The following is a 22,810-nucleotide window of genomic DNA, read 5'->3' on the forward strand; positions in this document are numbered from 1 at the left end:
TTGTTCTGGGATTGATTTGCACTTTTCGCACCAAGTACATTCATCTCTAGGAGACAGAATGCGTCTCCTTTCTGAGCAGTATGACGGCTGCGTGGTCCCATGGTGTTTATACTTGCGTACTATTGTTTGAACAGATGAACATGGTACCTTCAGGCGTTTGGAAATTACTCCCAAGGATGAACCTGACTTGTCGAGGTCTGCAATTTTTTTCTGAGGTCTTGACTGATTTCTTTGATTTTACCATGATGTCAAGCAAAGAGGCACTGAGTTTGAAGTTAGGCCTTGAAAGACATTCACAGGTACACCTCCAATTGACTCAAATTATGTCAATTAGCCTATCAGAAGCTTCTAAAGCCATAACATCATTTTCTGGAATTTTTCAAGCTGTTTAAAGGCACAGTCAACTTAGTGTATGTAAGCCTCTGACCCACTGGATTTGTGATACAGTGAATTATAAGTTAAATAATCTGTCTGTAAACAATTGTTGGAAAAATTACTTGCGTCATGCACAAAGTAGATGTTCTAACCGACTTGCCACAGTGACAGCACTTGTACCTTAGACCGCTGTGCCACTCGGGAGCCCCAAAATGAGTGGAAAACAAGAGTGGTTGAAAAACGAGTTTTCATGACTCCAACCTAAGTGTATGTAAACTTCCGATTTCAACTGTTTATACAAACAAATTCTTGTTTACAGTGACGGCCTACCCCAGCCAAACCCTAAGCCGGACGACGCTTGGCCGATTGTGCACCTCCCCATGGGACTCCTCATCACGGTCAGTTGTGATACAGCCTGGAATCGAACCAGGATCTGTAGTGATGCCTCTAGCACTGAGGTGCTGTACCTTAGACTGCTGTGCCACTCGGGAGCCCCAAAATGAGTGGAAAACAATTTATGAGGGGAAAATGAGTGGGAAAATAATTGAATCAATTGTAGAAAACGGCTGAAATGTAACAAATTGTGGAAAAGTAAAGGGGAATGAATACTTTCCGAATGCACTGTAGCTAGACATGATCACCTCAATGACCAGATAGCCATTGAAGTCAGAAATGTAGCCTCAGCAACAGCAAACACTCCTCCATAAACATTCTTGTGTAAGCGGAAGGTGGTTTGATGATGACGATTATGTGGTTTCCTCTCTACCAAATACAACAAATATTGTTATTTGCGGGGAGTGTGCAGCTCATTTCACTGTTAAATGGATCAGGCCTTTGCTGACAAGCATCTGAAATAACTTAACCTTGTATCACGCTCAGACAGCCTTGGATATAGGTGTAGGTTGATGGCACTATATTTTGCCATCCTCGCCACGTACATAGGCTTACATTATGTGGCCCTCAGATTGCAGGCCTCTCTAAGAGTAGAGCAAAGCAACTGGTGAAGTACTGCTCATTTTAGCTGTTATGGGCAGCCTAGCTGTGTGGAGAAATGTGATTTTTCTATCCTGTTCTTTTTCTTTTTATCCAAGACCTTTAAAATGTTTTAATCATTGTTAACCTGTCTGGGATACGGGGCAGTATTTTCACGGCCGGATAAAAAACGTACCGATTTAAACTGGTTACTACTCTTGCCCAGAAATGAGAATATGGATAGAAAACACTCTAAAGTTTCTAAAACTGTTTGAATGGTGTCTATGAGTATAACAGAACTCATATGGCAGGCAAAAACCTGAGAAGATTCCAAGCAGGAAGTGGCCTTTCTGCAAATTTGCAGTCCTTCTGTTGCTTCTCTATCGAAACTACAGTATCTGAGCTGTTACGTGACACTTTCTAAGGCTTCCATTGGCACTCTAAAGCCTTCAGAAACCGGATTGAGGCGTCTCCAGTCTCTGGGCAGATAACAGGAGCACAGTTTGTCAGTGGACTGCCTGGTGACAGAGAGATTGGAGATGCGCATTCACGAGACCTCGTCATTTTTTTTCTTCCTTTTTGAATGAATACAGCATTGTCCGTTTGGAATATTATCGCTGTTTTACGAGAAAAATAGCATAAAAATTGATTTTAAACAGCGTTTGACATGCTTCTAAGTACGGTAATGGAACATTTTGATTATTTTTGTCTGGAAATGTGCTCGCACGTTACCCTTTGGATAGTGACCTGAACGCACAAACAAAACGGGGGTATTTGGACATAATTATGGATTATTTCGAACAAAAACAACATTTGTTGTGGAAGTAGCAGTCCTGGGAGTGCATTCTGACGAAGAAGAACAAAGGTAATACAATTTTTCTAATAGTAATTCTGAGTTTAGTGAGCCCCGAAGTTGGCGGATGTCTGAATAGCTAGCCTGTGATGGCTGAGCTATGTACTCAGAATATTCCAAAATGTGCTTTCGCCAAAAGCTATTTTGAAATCTGACATAGCGATTGCATGAAGGAGTTCTGTATCTATAATTTTAAAAATAATTTATGTATTTTGTCAACGTTTATGATGAGTAATTTAGTAAATTCACCGGAAGTTTTGGGTGGGAATGCTAGTTCTGAACAACACATGCTAATGTAAAAAGCTGTTTTTTGATATAAATATGAACTTGATTGAACAAAACATGCATGTATTGTATAACATAATGTCCTAGGAGTGTCATCTGATGAAGATCATCAAAGGTTAGTGCTGCATTTAGCTGTGTTTTGGGTTTTTGTGACATATATGCTTGCTTTGAAAATGGCTGTGTGATTATTTTTGGCTGTGTACTCTCCTAACATAATCTAATGTTTTGTTTTCGCTGTAAAGCCTTTTTGAAATCGGACAATAGCATGTGTTGTTCAGAACACCGCAAACTTCCGGTGAATTTACTAAATTACACACGATAAACGTTGACAAAAAACATAAATTATTTTAAGAATTATAGATACAGAACTCCTTTATGCAATCGATATGTCCGATTTTAAAATAGCTTTTCGGTGAAAGTACATTTTGCAATATTCTGAGTAGATAGCCCGGCCATCACGGCTAGCTAATTTGACACCCACCAAGTTTGGCCCTCACCAAACTCAGATTTACTATAAGAAAAATGTGATTACCTTTGCTGTTCTTCGTCAGAATGCACTCCCAGGGCTTCTACTTCAACACCCAATGTTGTTTTGGTTCCAAATAATCCATAGTTATATCCAAATAGCTCCGTTTTGTTCATGCGTTCAAGTCACTATCCGAAGGGTGACGCTCTGGCGCATTTCGTGACAAAAAAATTCCAAATATTCCATTACCGTACTTCGAAGCATGTCAAACGCTGTTTAAAATACATTTTTATACTATTTTTCTCGTAAAATAGCGATAATATTCCAACCGGGCGACGTTGTATTTGTTCAAACACTGAATGAAAAAAATGGAGTCGTCTCTTGCACGCGCGCTCCAGTGTCATTGTTCTCAGAAGGACCACTCACAAAAACTCCTGCTGTTTTTCGCCCAGAGACTGGAGAGCTCTCATGGCGCCTTCTGAGAGCCAATGAAAGCCTTAGAAAAGGTCACGTTACAGCAGAGATGCTGTATTTTTGATAGAGATGCCCTAGAAGGAGAACAAATTGTCAGACAGGGCACTTCCTGTATAGAATCTTCTCAGGTTTTGGCCTGCCATATGAGTTCTGTTATACTCACAGACACCATTCAAACAGTTTTAGAAACTTTAGAGTGTTTTCTATCCAAATCTACTAATTATGTACATATTCTAGTTTCTGGGCAGGAGTAGTAACCAGATTAAATCGGGTACGTTTTTTTATCCGGCCGTGAAAATACTGCCCTCTATCCCAAACAGGTTAACCCTTTAGTTACTCATTCTACATGCTATATAGACCATATCCCTACTAGTTAAGTTTCAGGGAAGAATTATTTAATCATTACATTCAAACATATAAATCCCTTAACAATGAAGATCTTCCTCTGTTTGCAATCCCAAGGGTCCCAGCTAAACAACAAATGGTTGTTTTGTTCGATAAAGTCCTTCTTTATATCCCCAAAAAGTCAGTTTAGTTGGTGCGTTTGATTCAGTAATCCACCCGTTCAACATGCAGACAAAGGAATTCCAAAAGTTACCAATAAACTTTCTCCAAACAAGTCAAACAACCTTTATAATCAATCCTCAGGTACCCTAATATGTAAATAAACAATACAATTTAAGACGGTATATAGTATGTTCAATGACGAAGTGCGCGCCCTCATCCACGCACTCCACAAGACTACAGTCCAAATGAGAGCCACCTTGAAAACCTTCAACTACTAAGTCATTTTTCAAAAAACAAGCCTGAAACCCTTTCTAAAGACTGTTGACATCTATTGGACGCCATAGGAACTACAATCTGGGAGGAATTCCTTTGAATATCCCATCGACAAGCATTTGAATGGCCTGTGACCTAAATAAAAAAGATTTCCGGATGAATTCTCCTTGGCTTTTCGCCTACCATATCAGTTCTGTTATACTCACAGACATTATTTTAACAGTTTTGAAAGTTCAGAGTGTTTTCTATCCAATGCTACCAATTAAATGCATATCCTAGCTTTGGGGCCTGAGAAACAGGCTGTTTACTTTGGGCACGTCAGTCATCCGAACTTCCGAATACTGCCCCCTAGCCTTACGAAGTTTTAACAGTTGTATGGTTTCTACATGATTCCGTGTGTGTTCTTTCATAGTTTTGATGTCTTCACTATTATCCTACAATGTAGAAAATAGTTCAAATAAAGAAAAACCCTTAAATGAGTAGGTGTGCCCAAATTTTTGATTCCTACTGTGTATATATACACTGAAAAATATATATATAAACGCAACATGTGAAGTGTTGGTCCCATGTTTCATGAGCTGAAATAAAAGATCGCAGACAAATTTCTTCACAGCCCTGTTAGTGAGTATTTCTCCTTTGCCAAGGCAATCCATCCACCTGAAAGGTGTGGCATATCAACAAGCTGATTAAACAGCATGATCATTACACAGGTGCACCTTGGGCTCGGGTACCATAAAAGGCTACTCTAAAATGTCAAACAACAATGCCACAGATGTCTCAAGTTTTGTTGTAGTGTGCAGTTGCCATACTGTCTAAAGGAATGTCCACCAGAGCTGTTTTCAAGGTAATTTAATGTTAATTTCTGTACCATAAGCCATACAATGTCATTGTAGAGAATTTGGCAGCACTTCCAACCAACCATGACGACCACATATATAGCGTCATGTGGGCGAGCTGTTTGCTGTTAACAGAGTACCTATACATGGTCTGTGTAGAGTTCCTCCACAATGTCAGTCTAGAATAAATGGGATGTGGAATTACCCTGATCCGTCCTCTGCTGCCTTAACAGTTTATGAAATTGTTTCTACAAAACATATTTTAATCCAGCCTTTGTGATTTGGAAAGTATAGTATCTATTATTGCTTTAATTTATCTATCAAACAAAAGGGGTTTTGGTAGGTACTTTTCTCAAAACAACTCCATCTGGTGGATGGAAAATGTCATTAAAATGTGTTTTCATATGGATGAACAGCTTGATACTTAAGACAAGGAAAAATTATGGATAGCTAATTAAAATTAAAAAAGATCAACTATAATCTTAGCATGGAGCATTAGAATTGCATTGTCATCACCGGGAGTCTGTGTAGAGCTGTTTTTCAGTCAGTCATTCATTAGTCAGCTAACAACTAGGACACTTTTATGATATCAATGACAGACTGATTGTATTGCTCACATTATACAGACACCGAATGGATTCTGAATTAACAGCAGAAAAATGTATATAGAACACACTTAGAGCAAAATATGGACTACACAATGGGCAGTGCTTTATTATTTACATTTTAGCAGATGCTCTTATCCACAGCAACTTGTAGTAGTGAGTGCATACATTTTGATAGTGGTCCCCTCTGGGAATCAAACCCACAACCTTGGCAAGCACCATGCTTTACCAACTGAGCCACATAGGACCTTTGCTTTATTATGACATGGTACCCTAGATGATAACTACACCAACTTTCCCACAGAACAAGGCGACCCATTAGAAAAGGTTCATTGAGTCATCATAGATTTAGTGTAAAATCAGTCACAGCAGCCTATTTTCCAGTTGGCCTCCATTAATTTCAGTGTGGAGGAACTGAATTGATTTTTCAATGCAATAAATGTTGGTGTAATAAGGCCAACAGGCTGAAAATGTGTGTTACTGTGGGGGAAAATACTAAAAGATGGCGCAGAGATGTGAGTTATACGTATTTAGCTAAATTACTAAAATCTAATGATGGTAGTAAGGTATGAGGTTAAGACGGGCTTAGGAGATCGTATACGTTTTGTTTTATGAGATAATATCAGTCATTTAACATGACCTTCATGAATTGTGAAGCCTTTGTGCTTTTTTTAAATACATAAATGCATAACAATTCACAAAATGTGACGTTAGCTGATGAAGATGATCTCATTGAACAAAACGTATAAAATTTACCAAATAAGTTGTTTCCAGTAATTATTTAAAAAACTACAAAAATGCTATTTATTATCCCATAGGCTGTTGAACGAACCATGGCGGAGTTAAGCTTACAAAAAGACGGCATTACTCTTTCTCTTTATAGCTGAGACAGGGAACTGTCTGGATGTAGTGGCGCCCCCTGGTGGCATTGACTGAGGGTGGGGGTCGCCCCCTTACCCACACCCTTCCTTGGGTTGCCCCAGCCCATGCAGGGAGCTGGCTGAATGCGTGGCGCCCCCTGGTGGCCATGGGCGAGAGTTAGGACCCCTCCGGGGGTTGCCTCCCCGTCACTGGGCCCTCTCCCCTCATCTCCTTGGGACAGGGAGCTGGCTGGATGATTTAGCGCCTCCTGGTGGACGCAGGTGGGGGTCAAAAAAGACCATAACAAGCATTTGAAGAAAGCAAGTGAAAAATGAAAATTACAAGTGTTAATGCATGTTCCTGGTAAGACGATTTGAACCTTTTGGCTTTCCATATAGTAGAGCAGCAGACGGGCGGGAACGGTTCCTGTGGGCGGCACTTGAAGCGCGCATAAAAGATGTTGCTCTGTAAAAAAAAAGCCATCAACTCACAATGGTCTCGCAGTGAACTTTCATGCGCACGCTATGATGTGTGCATTTGGATACCATACAACAGAGCTTATTGCAGCAGTTTTATGCGGTTTGATATTTTTTTCCCTGTTTGGATACTACTGACTTTGGCATTGGATATGTGCACGCGGGATGATGAAAACCCCTTTCCTCCCCGCAGAAGTAAGATAAAATAGGGTTTCGAATACATTGGATTTACTCCTCTCGTTCCATATGAAGAAGTCAAAAGTAAGTTAACATCGGAATTGAACATTTTCTTACTCACTTTCTTGTTATAGGCTGTCTTATTTTCATGTCCTTTTACGCCTGGTTCGGTGCGCGTATTCGAGTGGCAGGTGAGAAAACGAAAGGTGTGAATTGGCCTATTTCTGTCCATAGATTTTGAGAAGTGTACATCAATATCATTGGCATGAATCCCGTTCCTTTAGTGGTCAGCGTCTTTGGAAACGTTTGTTAAGTTAACCACCTCACTCCCCATTTTTCCAATCCGGCCAAACAGAATATGCCAAAAGTAATTATGTGTGGGTGTCCGAACCGATCAGGCACCTAATCATCCTAGATTTTCTCATATATCGTATCACAGTAACACACAAATGACATTTAGTGGCCTATTTTCCTGCACATATCACATGATGTGTGCAATGAGTGCGCCCCTGTTGAATTGTGTGCAATGATATACAATCTTTTCGCGTGTAGGGCCTAATCGTTTTCCTTTCATGAAATCACTGTAGTTTGTGGTTTAAGGTTATAACCTTAAATAATAAACATACTATAAGTTCATGTCAGTACATGTACAGTATTTTGATGTGCTATGCCTATTGGTTTTTGGTTTGGGGGTACATGAAATGAAAGTGTAATACAGGCTATTGGTTTTTGCACACTATATATACACTGCATTAGGAAAGTATTCAGACCCCTTGACTTTTTCCACATTTTGTTACGTTACAGCCTTAATTCTAACATTGATTAAATTACTCGTTTTCCTCAATCTACACACAATACCCAATAATGACAAATTGAAAACAGGTGTTTTGAATTTTTAGCAAATTTCTAAAACAAAAAAATAGAATAAATTACTTTATTTACATAAGCATTCAGGCCCTTTGCTATGAGACTCGAAATTCAGCTCAGGTCAATTCTGTTTCCATTGATCATCCTTGAGATCTTTCTGCATCTTGATTGGAGTCCACCTGTGGTAAATTCAATTGACTGGACATGATTTGGAAAGGCACACACCTGTCTATATAAGGTCCCACAGTTGACAATGCATGTCAGAGCAAAAAAGGAATGGTCTGTAGGGTACCGTAACATTTCTGCCGCATTGAAGGTCCCTCAAGAACACAGTGGCCTCCATCATTCTTAAATGGATTAAGTTTTAAACCACCAAGACTCTTCCTAGAGTGGGCTGCCCGGCCAAACTGAGCAATTGGGTAGGAAGGGCCTTGGTCAGGGAGGTGACCAAGAACCCAATGGTTACTCTGACAGAGATCCAGAGTTCCTCTGTGGAGATGGTTGTCCTTCTGGAAGGTTCTCCCATCTCTGCAGCACTCCACCAATCAGGCCTTTATGGTAGAGTGGCCAGATGGAAGCCACTTCTCAGTAAAAGGCACATGACAGGCCGCTTGGAGTTTTCTGAAAGGCACCTAAAGGACTCTGACCATGAGAAACAAGATTATCTGGTCTGATGAAAGCAAGATTGAACTCTTTGGCCAAGCTTGAACCCAATGCACCCCATCCAACCTGGCAGAGCTTGAGAGGATCTGCACAGAAGAATGGGAGAAACTCCCCAAATACAGGTGTGCCAAGCTTGTAGCGTCAAACCCAAGAAGAATCGAGGCTGTAATCCCTGCCAAAGGTGCTTCAACACAGTAAAGGGTCTGAATACTTATGTAAATGTGATATTTCTGTTATATATACACATTTGCTAAAGTTTTTGTTTAGTCATTATGGGGTATTATGTGTATATTGATGGGAAGAAAAAGAAAAACGATTTAATTAATGTTAAATTAAGGCTGTTATGGGGAAAAGGTCAAGGGTTCTGAATACTTTCCAAATGCCAATTTTAGCAATGTTTGTCATTTTTACATCAATGATGGGGAAAATTGTTGTACTTCAGTATTCTACACAGCCTCTCAACATCCTGTTTGTGAATAGCCTAACAATATTCAGGTTGTTTATTTATGTAGGTCTACAGTGGGGTCTGAAATTATTGACACCCTTGATAGAGGTGATCATATAAAATAAATAATTCAAATCCTGAGCTGTATTGTATGCTCAAATTGGGAAATAATTTTATACTAATACAATTGCGCCAGAGGGATTTTGTTTAACAAATAATAAAAAATTCTCAAAGGTAGGGGTCAAAATTGACACCCCTGAAGATAAATTATCAATGAAATATTGAAGTTTAGTATTTGGTCCCATATTCCTAGCACACAATGACTAAATCAAACTTGTGACTATATAGACTTGTTGGATGCATTTCCAGTTCATTTTGGATGTGTTTCAGATTATTTTGTGCCCAATAGAAATTAATGGTAAATAATGTATTGTCATTTTGGAGTCACTATTTTTATTAGAATTAAGGATACAATTTGTTTCTAAACACATCTACATTAGTGAAACAACATCTCTTTCTCTGAGCAATTGTTTAAAATAATATCATTTACCCTTTTTATTTGCATACAACACAGCTCAGTATTTGAATTATTTTATACAGTCATTATTGCTCATCTTTATCAATGGTGTCAATCATTTCGGACCCCACAGGGTGTTGGCTTATGCATGGCAATGGATGTATCATGTCTGTAATGTACATTCTCTTTTTTTTGGTAATTTCAACAGTGAAACAATAGAGTAAAATACTGTTATTAATGTAGATTGCACTGCAATAGAGTAAATATTCAGGAAAAATACTGTTATAAACTTTAGTTGGAAGCCAGCTGTAACAATTACTCAAACACTTTCTTTACAGTAATAGCTTATGCCTACTGTAGATTAAAATGATCCGTTTCAGGTGCCAACCTCATGCTGTCGAGTGAGACACATAAAGCTCAGACTATTTTAGTAAATATCTTCTTGAAGCGTCTGTGGTGGAAGAATATTTTCAGCAGCTGCTGGGTAGGTACCTTAACTTGTTTATAAGTATCTTTATTGAATTGAATTACTGCATGTTTTCTTAGCTTAGCTAGCTAGCTCAAGTTGACACATGCCATTTTGGTCTGCTCTAAATTGCTCATAAATATCTTGCTGTGTGACCTAGAAAAGCATCACCTCCTAAATGACAATGAACTGGTATGTTTTCACCATTACTACAGAGAAATGGTATGTTTCTAGCAGTTCAAAAGATGTGACCCATATTACTGGCGCAACGTTTTTTGGGGGGCTTGACGGGCCACATTTTGCACATAAACCGTGGGCTGTACTCTAAAGCCGCCGCTAATGACCAGCTGTAGCCTGTCATAGTGTCGCCGGCGGTAGCTAGTAACATGGACTCCAAAATTCCATGTAATGTTACAGTATTAGTAAACATATTCACTTTGTCAGTAGTATGTAAACATTTGGTGGAAAAGAAGGGAAAATGTGAGTCTGGTAAATAATCTGTGTGATTGTGTAGGCTACAGGAATGTTTTATTAGTTAGCAAGGGTTTGAAGTATGTGTATCTAGCTCTTGATTTTGTTCAATGACTCCATTGATTTCATAAACTATATTGGATATATGCTGTAGGTTCGAATCAACCCAAGATGATGAACCCTGAAGATGGGACAAAGTTCATGAAAAGGTGGCCCAGAACAGCAGGCTTTTTCTCAACCCCTACATTGCTCCATTGTTCCAAGAGTTTACCGAGTTTGAATGAAGAACTTTAGCGAGGTAAGTACACACGCACACACACAACACCAGTTTGATATGTCCCTTGTCACCTGTGTTTTTTGCCCACGGATTAACTGCCCTGGTGCTCTGCCTCTCATTATATTCTTTCATTTTTCTATACTTATCCTAATTAAGGGTGAGAAGAACTAACAAATCAGAACTGAGGATGATTGTTAGAGTCCCATGAGGAACACCTGATGCTGCGCTGACTTCTCTCCTGGATGCTCTCCTGCCCAAACTGTCCCGTTGTGTGTTTCACCTCCTCGGAAACCCCTTACCCATAGTAGTTGCCCCTGATTATAGATCTAGGATTGTACCAAATCCCAATTGTTAACTCCTACTCCCTTTCCCTCTTTGTCTCTCTCTCCCCCACAGGCACACAATATCGTTTTTAGATTAGTGATGCTCTTATTTGGTTACATGCGTTAACTGTAACTTCTATTGTCAATTATGTTCATTTGTTAATGTTACCAGTATCAATAAATGTATTTTATGTTCAAATGTATTGTTTTTCTTACTTTTTGATTTTAGGGAAAATGGAACTGTAAATTTACAGCATTATCCTAGCATTAGAGTTGCCAGATTAATACTGTAATTTTGCTTCACAGCAGAGATGCTATAATATATTTCACAGTACTATTTTCCTTACTGTAAAACATTACAGCATCCATGTAAATTTACAGCAGGGATGCTGTATGTTTTTACAGTAAGGAAAATAGTACTGTGAAATATACTACAGTATTAAGCAGGCAACTCTGGTGCCAGGATAATGCAGTAGCTTTACAGAGTTTTTATAGTGTGTTTCTAAGACAATTTTCTGCTCTGGGACATTAAAGTTGATCCTACCATATCAAGTTTTAATGTCACATGCACAAGTACAGTGAAATACCTTTTTTTCCAAACTCAAAACCCAACAATGCAATATTCAATGTATTACAAAAAAACATGAGAAATATGAAATGCACAATTAAGTAAGCATACTAAATACAGGAAATATTAGTCAGTATCCATGCACATGTAAATATGCTATTGGAACTGGAGTGATGTAGATATGTATAGGGGTAGGATGACTAAGCAACAGGATATAAGATAAACAGAGTAGCAGCAGCTTGCATGTGAGTGGGTGTGTAGAGTCAGTATAAATGTGTGAGTGAGCAAATTATGGAGTGACGTGTGTAAATACTTAAATAAAAGGTCAAAGATACCAGGTAAATTTGGTCCATGTAGCTATTTTGTTAGCTATTTATCAGTTGTATTGCTTGGGAATAGAAGCTGTTCAAGAGCCTGTTGGTGTCAGACTTGATGCACCGGTACCTCTTGCCATGCGGCAGCACAGAAAATAGTCTATGGCTTGGGTGATTGGGGTCTTTGACCATTTTCCAGGCATTCTTTTCACAACACCTGTTAGAGGTCCTGGATTCGTGGTGTCATCAGCAAACTTGATAATGGTGTTGGAGCCGTGCGTGGCCACAGTCGTGAGTGAACAGGGAACTGGGCCAACACCCCTGTTGGGTACTTGTGTTAAGGGTCAGCATGTCAACGTCCAGGATCTAGCTGCAGACCCAGAGTCCTTATCCTAACATTCCTTGTATCCAGACTTGGAAAATGAGCCTAACTGAAATCAGGTGTTTCTCACTTTCACCATAGCCTACAGCATGAACTTTACTGTAGCCTAATCCTTTAGTCAGTAAAACCTTTTCTCTCTGATTCAGTTAGTATAATTGAACTTCTCACATCTAGACTTGCATTCATGTTTCTTATTCACACAGCAACTTCAGCACAGAAACTGACAAATACATTATGCCCGCTGTGAAACTTTGCACCCTTTGGTAGGCCTATGATGGACAGTCTATCCAGTGCTCTCTGGTTAAATTAAAGTATTATATAAATCCTGATAATTCATAGTAACACAAATGTTCTGCCTGTTCCATGTGTGGAAGCCCTTATTGGCAATGTCCTGCTAAAACGGGTTATATCAATCTAGAGTACTCTATCGCTATCGTTTGGAACAAAACTTTATTGACTCCAATGAGCCACTCATAGTTTTGACATTATGTATGGTACCTCACAGAAAAGAGGGAACATTCCCCTCTTTCATTTCCCTCTTTCTTGTTTTTTATCAAGTCAGCTACAGTAATAACATATTTTTAAAAAAAAATCCCATTGTGCAATAGTCTGCAGCTGCTGCTGAAAAATGAATATAGCTAGAAAAGTATAATACGACACAGGATGTGTGAAATGTTTGGCTATCAAGAAAATAATGTGTGAGGTGCGTAACTTTGAGCATTTCTAAAAAGCAATGCACATCGACAGATATAAGCTACACATACTGTACCTCCTAGGTTGTTTTTTATGTCTGCTATTAAACATATCCATGACCACCTTCCTCGAAGGTCCCTCAGTAGTCAAGGTTTCCAAGACAATAAGGCTGGGTATATCAGTTTACTTTAATGCTCTTAACCCCCATTCACAGTCTTGACAGCAGACCGTAGGGGGCTCCAAGGTCTCCTTAGAAGTGAGGGTCCCAGGGCACCTGTGGAGACACCGGGGGGTGCAGAGAGGGGTCACACGCCAACAGCCCTGTTTGTATCTCTGCTTTACGATGTGCCCCCTGTGGAGAGCCGAGCACATTTAGGAAGAGTTAAAGATCTAGCGGAGGGGGTCAACGAGGCTATGAATTGAGTGAGATTTTCCCCTCAGATACCCTTTTCCCCTCAGATATACAACCTTTCGGTGAGGTAGAGACTGCGGAAGATGACACTACCCCCATGCCGCAATTAGGTCAACCTTCAAGGGGATGCTTTTTGTTGTTGTTGGTCAATGTCATAATTTACCAGGCAACAATTCAGAGGGCTAAGCGTCTGGAAAGTGTTAGGGGCAAGCCACAAAACATGGCCTGAGTGAAAGAAAGTGGTTAAACTAAACAGTCCAGGTGATTTTTGCATGATTGCCAGTGAAATGGAATGCTGCTGAGGCTGTCTGCATCCCAAATTACACCATATTCCCCATAGGAGGACAGTAGTGCACTATAAAGGGAATAGGGTGCAATGTCTCCTGAACTCTAGACTCTACATGCCTGAGAATTCTAGTAAAATGGGTCAGACTGGATGATCTGTAAGCAGCTCAGGTATGCTAAATCAACAAGTGTCCCTGCTGAGACTAACAGCATTATTGTCAGTCATGACTTTTGACCATACATTCTACCCACAGACTGGTATTAGAGAGGCATATCACGATCGAGGAACTCTTCGACCAGACTTGAAATACTTGTGAAGCACCAAGTGGAATCTTTGTTGTCCCTTTGGCCTAAAGCAAAACAAAAGCCTGACTGACCAGCAGCATGCTTGTAGGAGCCTGTAATGCTCTGCCAAATACAGGGGATAGGCTCTAACAATCACCTGTAGGGCTATACAGTTGAAGTCGGAAGTTTACACACACCTTAGTCAAATACATTTAAACTCAGTTTTTCACAATTCCTGACGTTTTAAAAATCCCTGTCTTAGGTCAGTTAGGATCACCACTTTATTTTAAGAATGTGAAATGTCACAATAATAGATTTATTTCATTTTTCATTTTTTCATCACATTCCCAGTGGGTCAGAAGTTTACATACACTCAATTAGTATTGGTAGCATTGCCTTTAAATTGTTTAACTTGGATCAAACGTTTCGGGTAGCCTTCCATAAGCTTCCCACAAGAAGTTGGGTGAATTTTGGCCCATTCATCCTGACAGAGCTGGTGTAACTGAGCCAGGTGGGTAGGCCTCCTTCTCAGATTGCACCCACCATTACAGATTGCTCGGAAATCATTTATGTAGTTAGAAACAGATAACATTAGCATTCCTGCAACATTATTTTGTTGAAATATAATTTGATCACTGAGATATTAAGTTAATTGATTGCACCCAAATTGGCCATTTTTAATTTATACGATTCATATAATATTGGATAAATATAGTACCCAACATCCGATTTGGAACCAACTTTTTGCTAACTATGAGTAAGATATGGTCAAAAGCCAACCACGGACCCCCCCACACGCCACGTCAAACCCACCTGAACAACGAGTAGACAGTATCAGTACTCTGTCTGACTAGTATGGAGCTGCGGCTCTGAGTATTGTTTCTTCATCCTTTGTAATGTATTCTCAGTGAATTTGGTGATGTATTTTTCCCCTGTTCAGAGAAATTAAAGAAGTTGTTAGATTTATGTCCTATCAATGGGGTACAGCTAAGGGCTGTTCTTATGCACGATGCAAAGCGGAGTGCCTGGATACAGCCCTTAGCCGTGGTATATTGGCCATATACCACATACCCCCGAGGTGCCTTGTTGCTATTATAAACGGGTTACCAATGTAATTTGAGCAGTAAAAATAAATATGTTTTGTCGTACCCATGGTATACTGTCTGAGATACCACGACTTTCTTCCAATCAGCATTCAGGGCTCGAACCACCCAGTTTATAATACATGTTAGAAACACATTTGACAGCGATTACAGCTGTAAGTCTCATAAGAGCTTTGCACATTTAATTATTTAAAAAATGATTCAAGCTCTGTCAAGGTGTTGATGATCATGGCTTAAGTACAATTTTCCAGTCTTGCCATAGATTTTCAATCAGATTTAAGTCAAAACTGTTACTTGTCCAATCAGGAACTTTCACTGTCTTCTTGGTAAGCAACTTCAGTGTAGATGTGGCTTTGTGTTGTAAGTTGTGTTATTGTCCTGCTGAAAGGTGAATTCCTCTCCCAGTGTATGGTGTAAAGCAAACAGAAGCAGGTTTTCCTCTAGAATTTTGTCTGTGCTTAGCTCTATCCCACATTTTTTCATCCTGAAAAACTCCCCAGTCTTTGCCAATGTCAAGAATGCCCATACCATGATTCAGCCACCACCATACTTGAAAATAAGGAGGCAGTTACTCAGTGATGTGTTGGATTTGATCCAATATAAATACTTTAATCAAATAAAGCTGTAGTATATACTATAGTAATTCATGTAGTGTTTTTGCATTTTGTAGTATACTGTAGTATTTACTGTTGTGTTTATGCAGACTGTTGTATACTGTAGTATTTACTGTTGTGTGTTGGCAGACATCACTGTAGTATTTGCTAGAGTGGTTTTGTTTTATTTTCTTTGACATAGAAGTGGAGGCTTTCTCCTTTAGGAAACCTAAAGCAAAAATACAAAAATAGCATATTTTTCATAACCTGTAGGTAGAACTGGGGTCTGATGGATAGTTATTTTCTATAACCTGTAGGGAACACAATATATGGTCTATACTTCGCATGTAGGTTTCTCACTTATAGGTGGCACAAATTGTAATATGGGGGAGGGGGATGTGCAATATATTTGTAATTAAATACTCTCGTGAATGTACCAGCCCCCTCATTATCTCAACCAATCATGGCTAGGAAATATTCTGTACTTTCTCCATGGCTAAGCAGCTTCGTGATTTCCAGTGAAGTAGTAATGTCTGTCTTCCGCCTCATTTCCATTTGTAGGCGTGTGACCATCAATGCAAATTATGAGCCGAATCCAAACTCAGATGATTGCGTTTTCACATTAGACATGCATTGATGTCAACAGTAGATTTGCAATAGAAGTAGGCACATCTAAAGTTAGGGTGTGATTATACATATGTACGAGGCAGAGAACAAGTCGTTGATGTATAGTTAATTATGTTTACTTTTCCCATGTGGCTGTGGATAAATCCCCCACTGTCTATGACACTGCTACTGTAATTCATGAAATTTGATTTTCAAGGAAATGTTGGAGGGGGTGCCGCGTGTTGGATTTCACTTAGAAATGAGTCACTTAGAAATGTCCTTGTTTTTTAAAGAAAAGCTAATTTTTTGTCTATTAAAATAACATAAAATTGATCAGAAATACAGTGTAGACATTGTTAATGTTGTAAACGACTATTGTAGCTGGAAACGGCAGATTTTTAATGGAATACCTACATAGGCGTACAGAGGCCCATTATCAGCAACCATCATTCCTGTGTTCCAATGGCACGTTGTGTTAGCTTATCCAAGTTCATAATTTTAAAAGGCTAATTGATCATTAGAAAACCCCTTTGCAATTATGTTAGCACAGTTGAAAACTGTGGCGACTCTGGCATGCTGGACTTCTAGGCAGAATTGCAAAGAAAAAGCCATATCTCAGACTGGACAATAAAAAGAAAAGATTAAGATGGGCAAAAGAACACAGACACTGGACAGAGGAACTCTGCCTAGAAGGCCAGCATCCCGGAGTCACCTCTTCACTGTTGACTTTGAGACTGGTGTTTTGCGGGTACTATTTACCAAAGGTGTGGACTCGAGTCACATGACTTGGACTCAAGTCAGACTCGAGTCACAAATATGATGACTTGCAACTCGACTTTGACTTTAACACCAATGACTCCTGATTTGACTTGGACTTGAGCCTTATGACTCGACCTGACACGCTCCCCAAGCCCAAATATAAAAAATGATGCTATTAAAAAAAGTGTGCAGGGCATCAACTCTTCATTTAACGGATTACAGTTTGAATCGGACAGCAGCCAATCAAATTGTGCGTGGCAGTGCAGAGGAACGTCGGCGGGTGAATTCAGATGGAGCCCTTGGAAAGATGATATCCAAAATTATTATTTTCGGATATAAAGACGACGCTGTATCAACAAAAAACGGATTGCAACTTGCAAAACATGCGGGAAGAAAATTACAGACAGAGGCACAACAATTTCCAACTTTGTTCGACATTTGAAGCTGCACAAAGAATGGTAAGTCATGGCTAATATAGCCGACAGCTATCCATCACACGAGGTTGTGTGTTTATGAGTGTGTGTAACTTGTTTGTTTCATGGGTTTCTTTTTGCTGGCTTGTGATGTCTGAAGCCTGTATTGTTATGTGCTCTCCTCACTGCTTGCCTAGATTAGACTTGCAGATTGACTCGCCACCACGCTGTTTGGAGCTGGAAAAGATCAAATCTGCACATTTGTGGCAGAGTGCCTCCTTGAACGGTTGTGTACTCTTCCTAACCTGATGATTATGGAGAGTGCTTGAACCTCTGTTTATGCTTCACACAAATCTCACCATCGCTCTCTCTGCTGTCCTCGGCAGTTTTGAGCTTTCTCCATTGAAATGAAGAATGAAGGCTTATTTCAGAGGATGTGACATCTAGGAAGTCAAAATGCTGAATTTTTATTCGTATAAGAAAATCTGATTTAAGTTTTCTATGTGGTCTATGTTAAAGGCTACTTCATTTAATATAACAGGCTTTAAAATGCAATATTTGTGCACAATTACTACTTCAAATATCAAAGGGACGCCAAAAGGCACTCATTTCTTGGAATGACCCAGTAGTAGTAGTAGAAGTACTTTATTGATCTGAAGATATACTACTCAATGTGCTCTTTAGTTGCCAACGCAATGTACTTCCAGTACTCAATCTCTTCAGTTGACCACATGGCATTGAGTGAGCCTCTACATTTTAGACAGTATAATCCCCATGGCATCGTATCCATTTGTGTTTATTTAGTTAACATGGGCCTTTAAGTGCACCTGAGTGGACAGAGGCAGGCAGAATGCAATTTGTAGATGCAGATTTGATTTATACACGTTTTGTGTGGGCGCTGGTCCGCTTTCTGAATCGCTGTGGGAATAGATCAATCGCATTTCCTGTTTTGTATCATAGACTTTACTTTTCCTGATGCTTTTCACTTTTACCCACTCTTGTAGGCCTTCTATTTTGGGTTACCCTCATATATCATGAAACCATTATTTTACACAAATGCCAATGTTCTAAATCATCTGTTTACACTGTCATTCTTAGACCAAAATTAGAAATGTTTCAGATTTCCATTACATATGATTTTAGCAATACCTGGGAAAACTGCAGAAATGTTTTTGTTTGTTATTGAGATGAACAAGACACAGTAGAACCCAGAAGCCTACCAAGACTGTGTCATTGTTCCATTCCAGTCAGTAAACAATGCACTGGACAATAAAGCCTTGGTCATAGACCTCAAGTCCACTGAAAAACAATAGTTTGTTCCTTCTGTAATTTCTTCCATCTCATATGAGACAGCATCTAGGCTTTGAAAACAGATTTTATCTGCAAATGTTTTAGCGCACTGGCAGAGATGTTGTATTGTTGTTAGACCAAAATCATTTAGATGAGATTAGGAACAGGGTCTTGCCTGTGAAAAATTGATGGCCTAAATTAAAAGATGCCATGTGGCACTAATGATATGCATGGCCCTGTGTTTTTGTACAATGAGATTACTGTATGTTGTTGGAGAGGGCTGGAGAGGAAGGCACAGGCCTGGGTATCTGGAGGGCCTGTTGAGTCTATTTGGTTAATGATACCGCAGGATCAAAGTGGCTGTAGAATCAAAGTAGGTTGTAGACAATGAGGACATGGGTAATCATCATCAGGCAGGGCCGGCCCTAAAATTTTGGGGGCCCGAAGCAACATTTTGTTGGGGGCCACTCCACCTCGCGGGCCAAACATTTTTGTGGCCCCCCCCTCTTGATGGCAGATATTTGTTTTTGTTTATAGTACATTTCCTGCAATTCTACACATTTTGCCATTGGGAGTAGAGTAGATGTTGCAGTTTTAAAGCAAGCTTTCTGCAATTCTACACATTTTGCCATGGGGCAGAGAGAGGTTTAGACATTTTATAACAAATTTCATACAATTCTACTCATTTTGCTATGTTGCAGAGATAAAAATGGGCTGTTTTACAGCTAATTTCCTGCAATTCTGCCCATTTTCCCATGGGGTGGAGATATTTTTGCAGTTTTAAAGCTAATTTCCTGCAATTCTACACATTTTGCCAATACTTATGCCATGTTAATGAAATCTGAGGAAGAGTGACTAACAAAATCCATGGGGGCCCCCAGGAGGTTAGGGCCCATAGGCACATGCCCTGCATCGGTATTCGGCCATGATTACTACAAGTTTAGATAGTTGGCTAGACTAATTTACCAATCAAAAAAGGGTTTTCTGACATGGCTAATTTAATAAATGTCAGTGAATGACATAATGAGAGAAACTGCTGATGCGCAACCAAATTTCGAGTCCCTAACTGAGCAACAACAAAAAAAGACCGCTTATGTCACTTATGCCTGTAGCTGGCCTTGTCATCAGGCAGTGCAGTGCAGCCAACACAACATACCTTGAGCAGTAATGCACCCAACAAAGCGTGAATACAGGCCTTTTAAGAACTAGAAAAGTGTGCCTCTATTTTAATGTTAGTCTGGATTTCAATCAAACCTGCACTGCAGAAACCTGGCTTTGTTCTTTTTCTACTAAAATGTGCTATGACTTACTGAAGCAAATAAGGAGGCATTCATTGAAGTTCTTTATGAAAATGTGTGTTCAATTTGTTAAAAAATGTAATTTAATCTCCAAATACTATTACTATTACTTCCCAATTTACCTTGTTTTCATTTTGAAGCACTGGTGTGTCAATCTAAGTATCACAATGCAAAAATCCCCTTCAAAATCTGTCAGTTTAAGCTAGAGATATGTCTTTTTTGCATTGGAGGTTAAAGTTGACAGAGCTAGAGCGGTGTTTGTTAGACCATGAGACATCCAGAAAATCGGTCTTCTCACGAAAATGTCTTTAGCGTCCGAATGCTTTGACCCCTCTATGGAAAGATGACTCTCATGAACATGAGTTTTCCAAAAGGCACTTAAAGACTCTCAGACCATGAGAAACAAGATTCTCTCATCTATGAAACCAAGATCTAACTATTTGGCCTGAATACCAAGCGTCAAGTCTGGAGGAAACCTGGCACCATCCCTACTGTGAAGCATGATGGTAGAAGCATCATGCTATGGGGATGTTTTTCAGCGTCTGGGACTGGGAGATTAGTCAGGATCGAGGGAAAGGGAGCAAAGTATAGAGATCCTTGATGAAAACTTGCTCGAGAGCACTCAGGGCCTCAGACTGGGGCAAAAGTTCACCTTCCATCAAGACAACAACCCTAAGCACACAGCCAAGACAACGCAGAAGTGGCTTCGGGACAAGTCTCTGAATGTCCTTGAGTGGCCCAGCCAGATCCCAGACTTGAACATCTCTTAAGAGACCTGAAAATAGCTGTGCAGCGACATTCCCCATCCAAACTGACAGAGCTTGAGAGATCTGCAGAGCAGAATGAGGGAAACTCCCCAAATATAGGTGTGCCAAGCTTGTAGCGTCATACCCAAGAAGACTTGAGGCTGTAATCACTGACAAATGTGCTTCAACAAAGTACTTAGTAAAGGGTCTGAATACTTATGTACATTTCTGGGGGGGGGGTTTGTTGATACATTTGTAAAGAAATTATACAAACCTGTTTTTGCTTTGTCATTATGGGGTATTGTGTGTAGATTGATGAGGGAGAAAATTATTTAATCCATTTTAGAAAAAGGCTGCAACGTAAAAAAAATGTGGAAAAAGTCAAGGGGTCTGAATACGTTCCTGATATTGATTTGCAGCCCCTTTTGCCCTCGGAACAGACCCAATTCTTCCAGGCATGGACTCTACAAGTTGTAGATTGATTCCAATGCTTGATACACACGGGAAAATGTTGAGATTGAAAAACCCAACAGCGTTGCAGTTCTTGACACACTCAACCGGTTCGCCAGGTACCTACTACCATACCCCGTTCAAAGGCACTTAAATCTTTTGTCTTACCCATTCACCCTCTGAATGGCACACATACACAATCCATATCTCAATTGTCTCGAGGCTTAAACAGCCTTATTTAACCTGTTTCCTCCCCTTCATCTTTGCCTCTACTTACTACTCTCACTTATTACAGGAGATGACGTGGTGGCTGTGCAACAGTCTGATGGCCTGGAGATAGAAGTAGTTTTTCAGTCTTTTGGCTTTGATGCACCTGTAGTGTCTCTTTACGCTAGATGGTAGCAGAGTGAACAGACCGTGACTTTGGTGTCTGAGGTTCCTTTGACACCAAGTTCGGTAAGTGTCCTGGAGGGCAGGAAGCCTGCCCCCGGTGATGTGTTGGGCTGACCGCACCACCCTGTGGAGAGCCATTCAGTTGACGGCGGTGTAGATTCCGTATCGGGCAGGGATGCAGCCCAACAGAATGCTCTCAATGGTGCATCTATAGAACTTTGATGGTTTTAGTGGCTTTTTTGTTCAGGCATCTGAGGTTGTAGAGGCGCTGTTGCACCTTCACCATGGTGTCAGTGTGGTGGGACCATTTCAGGTCCTCCTCGTTGAGGATAAGCGTGGCGGAGGTGTCGTTGGCTACCCTCACCACCTGGAGTCGGCCCGTCAGGTAGTCTAAGACCCAGTTGCAGAGGGAGGGGTTCAGACCCAGGGCCCTGAGCTTAGTGACAAGCTTGGGGGCACTATGGTGTTCAAAGCAGAGCTGTAGTCGATGAACAGCATTCTCACATAGGTATTTCTCATGTCCAGGTGGGATAGGGTGGTGTGCAGTGCAACAGCAATTACGTTGTTTGTGGAGCTGTTGGGGCGGTATGCAAACTGTAGTGGGTCTAGGGTCCTCAAACTCAACTCTGGACCACAAAGACAGTTCCTCTGCGTTTTTCATTGTTCCCCTCTAATCAGGGACTGATTTAGACCTGGTGGGTGCAATTAATTATCAGGTAGAACAGAAAACCAGCAGGCTCTGGACCTCATAGGATAAGTTGAATACCCCTGGTCTAGTGTGTCGGGCAAGGTGGAGGGGATATGGTCCTTGACCAGCCTCTCAAAGCACTTCATCATGACAGAGGTGAGTGCTACGGGTCGATAGTCACTTAGTTCAGTTACCTTAGCTTGCTTGGTTACATGAACAATCAATGGTGGACATCTAGAAGCAAGTGGGGACAACAGACAGGGATAGGGTGAGGTTGAATATGTCCGTAAACACTCCAGCCAAGTTAGTCTGCGCATGCACTGAGGATGCGGCTTGGAATGCC

The 22,810-nt window shown here is 40.3% G+C and overlaps 1 protein-coding gene across 1 annotated transcript in view; it reads left to right on the forward strand.

The window, feature by feature from the left end:
- The first annotated feature begins 6,974 nt into the window (after positions 1 to 6,974).
- LOC115152333 (kit ligand) overlaps positions 6,975 to 22,810 on the forward strand; it is a 46,541-nt gene continuing 30,705 nt past the window's right edge. Inside the window, exon 1 of the mRNA XM_029697102.1 lies at positions 6,975 to 7,244. Within this exon, the coding sequence (XP_029552962.1) occupies positions 7,230 to 7,244 (15 nt within the window). The 5' untranslated portion in view covers positions 6,975 to 7,229. The remainder of the gene's footprint in view (positions 7,245 to 22,810) is intronic.

Source organism: Salmo trutta, chromosome 17, assembly GCF_901001165.1.
Source record: "Salmo trutta chromosome 17, fSalTru1.1, whole genome shotgun sequence".
Classification (NCBI taxonomy): Eukaryota; Metazoa; Chordata; class Actinopteri; order Salmoniformes; family Salmonidae; genus Salmo; species Salmo trutta.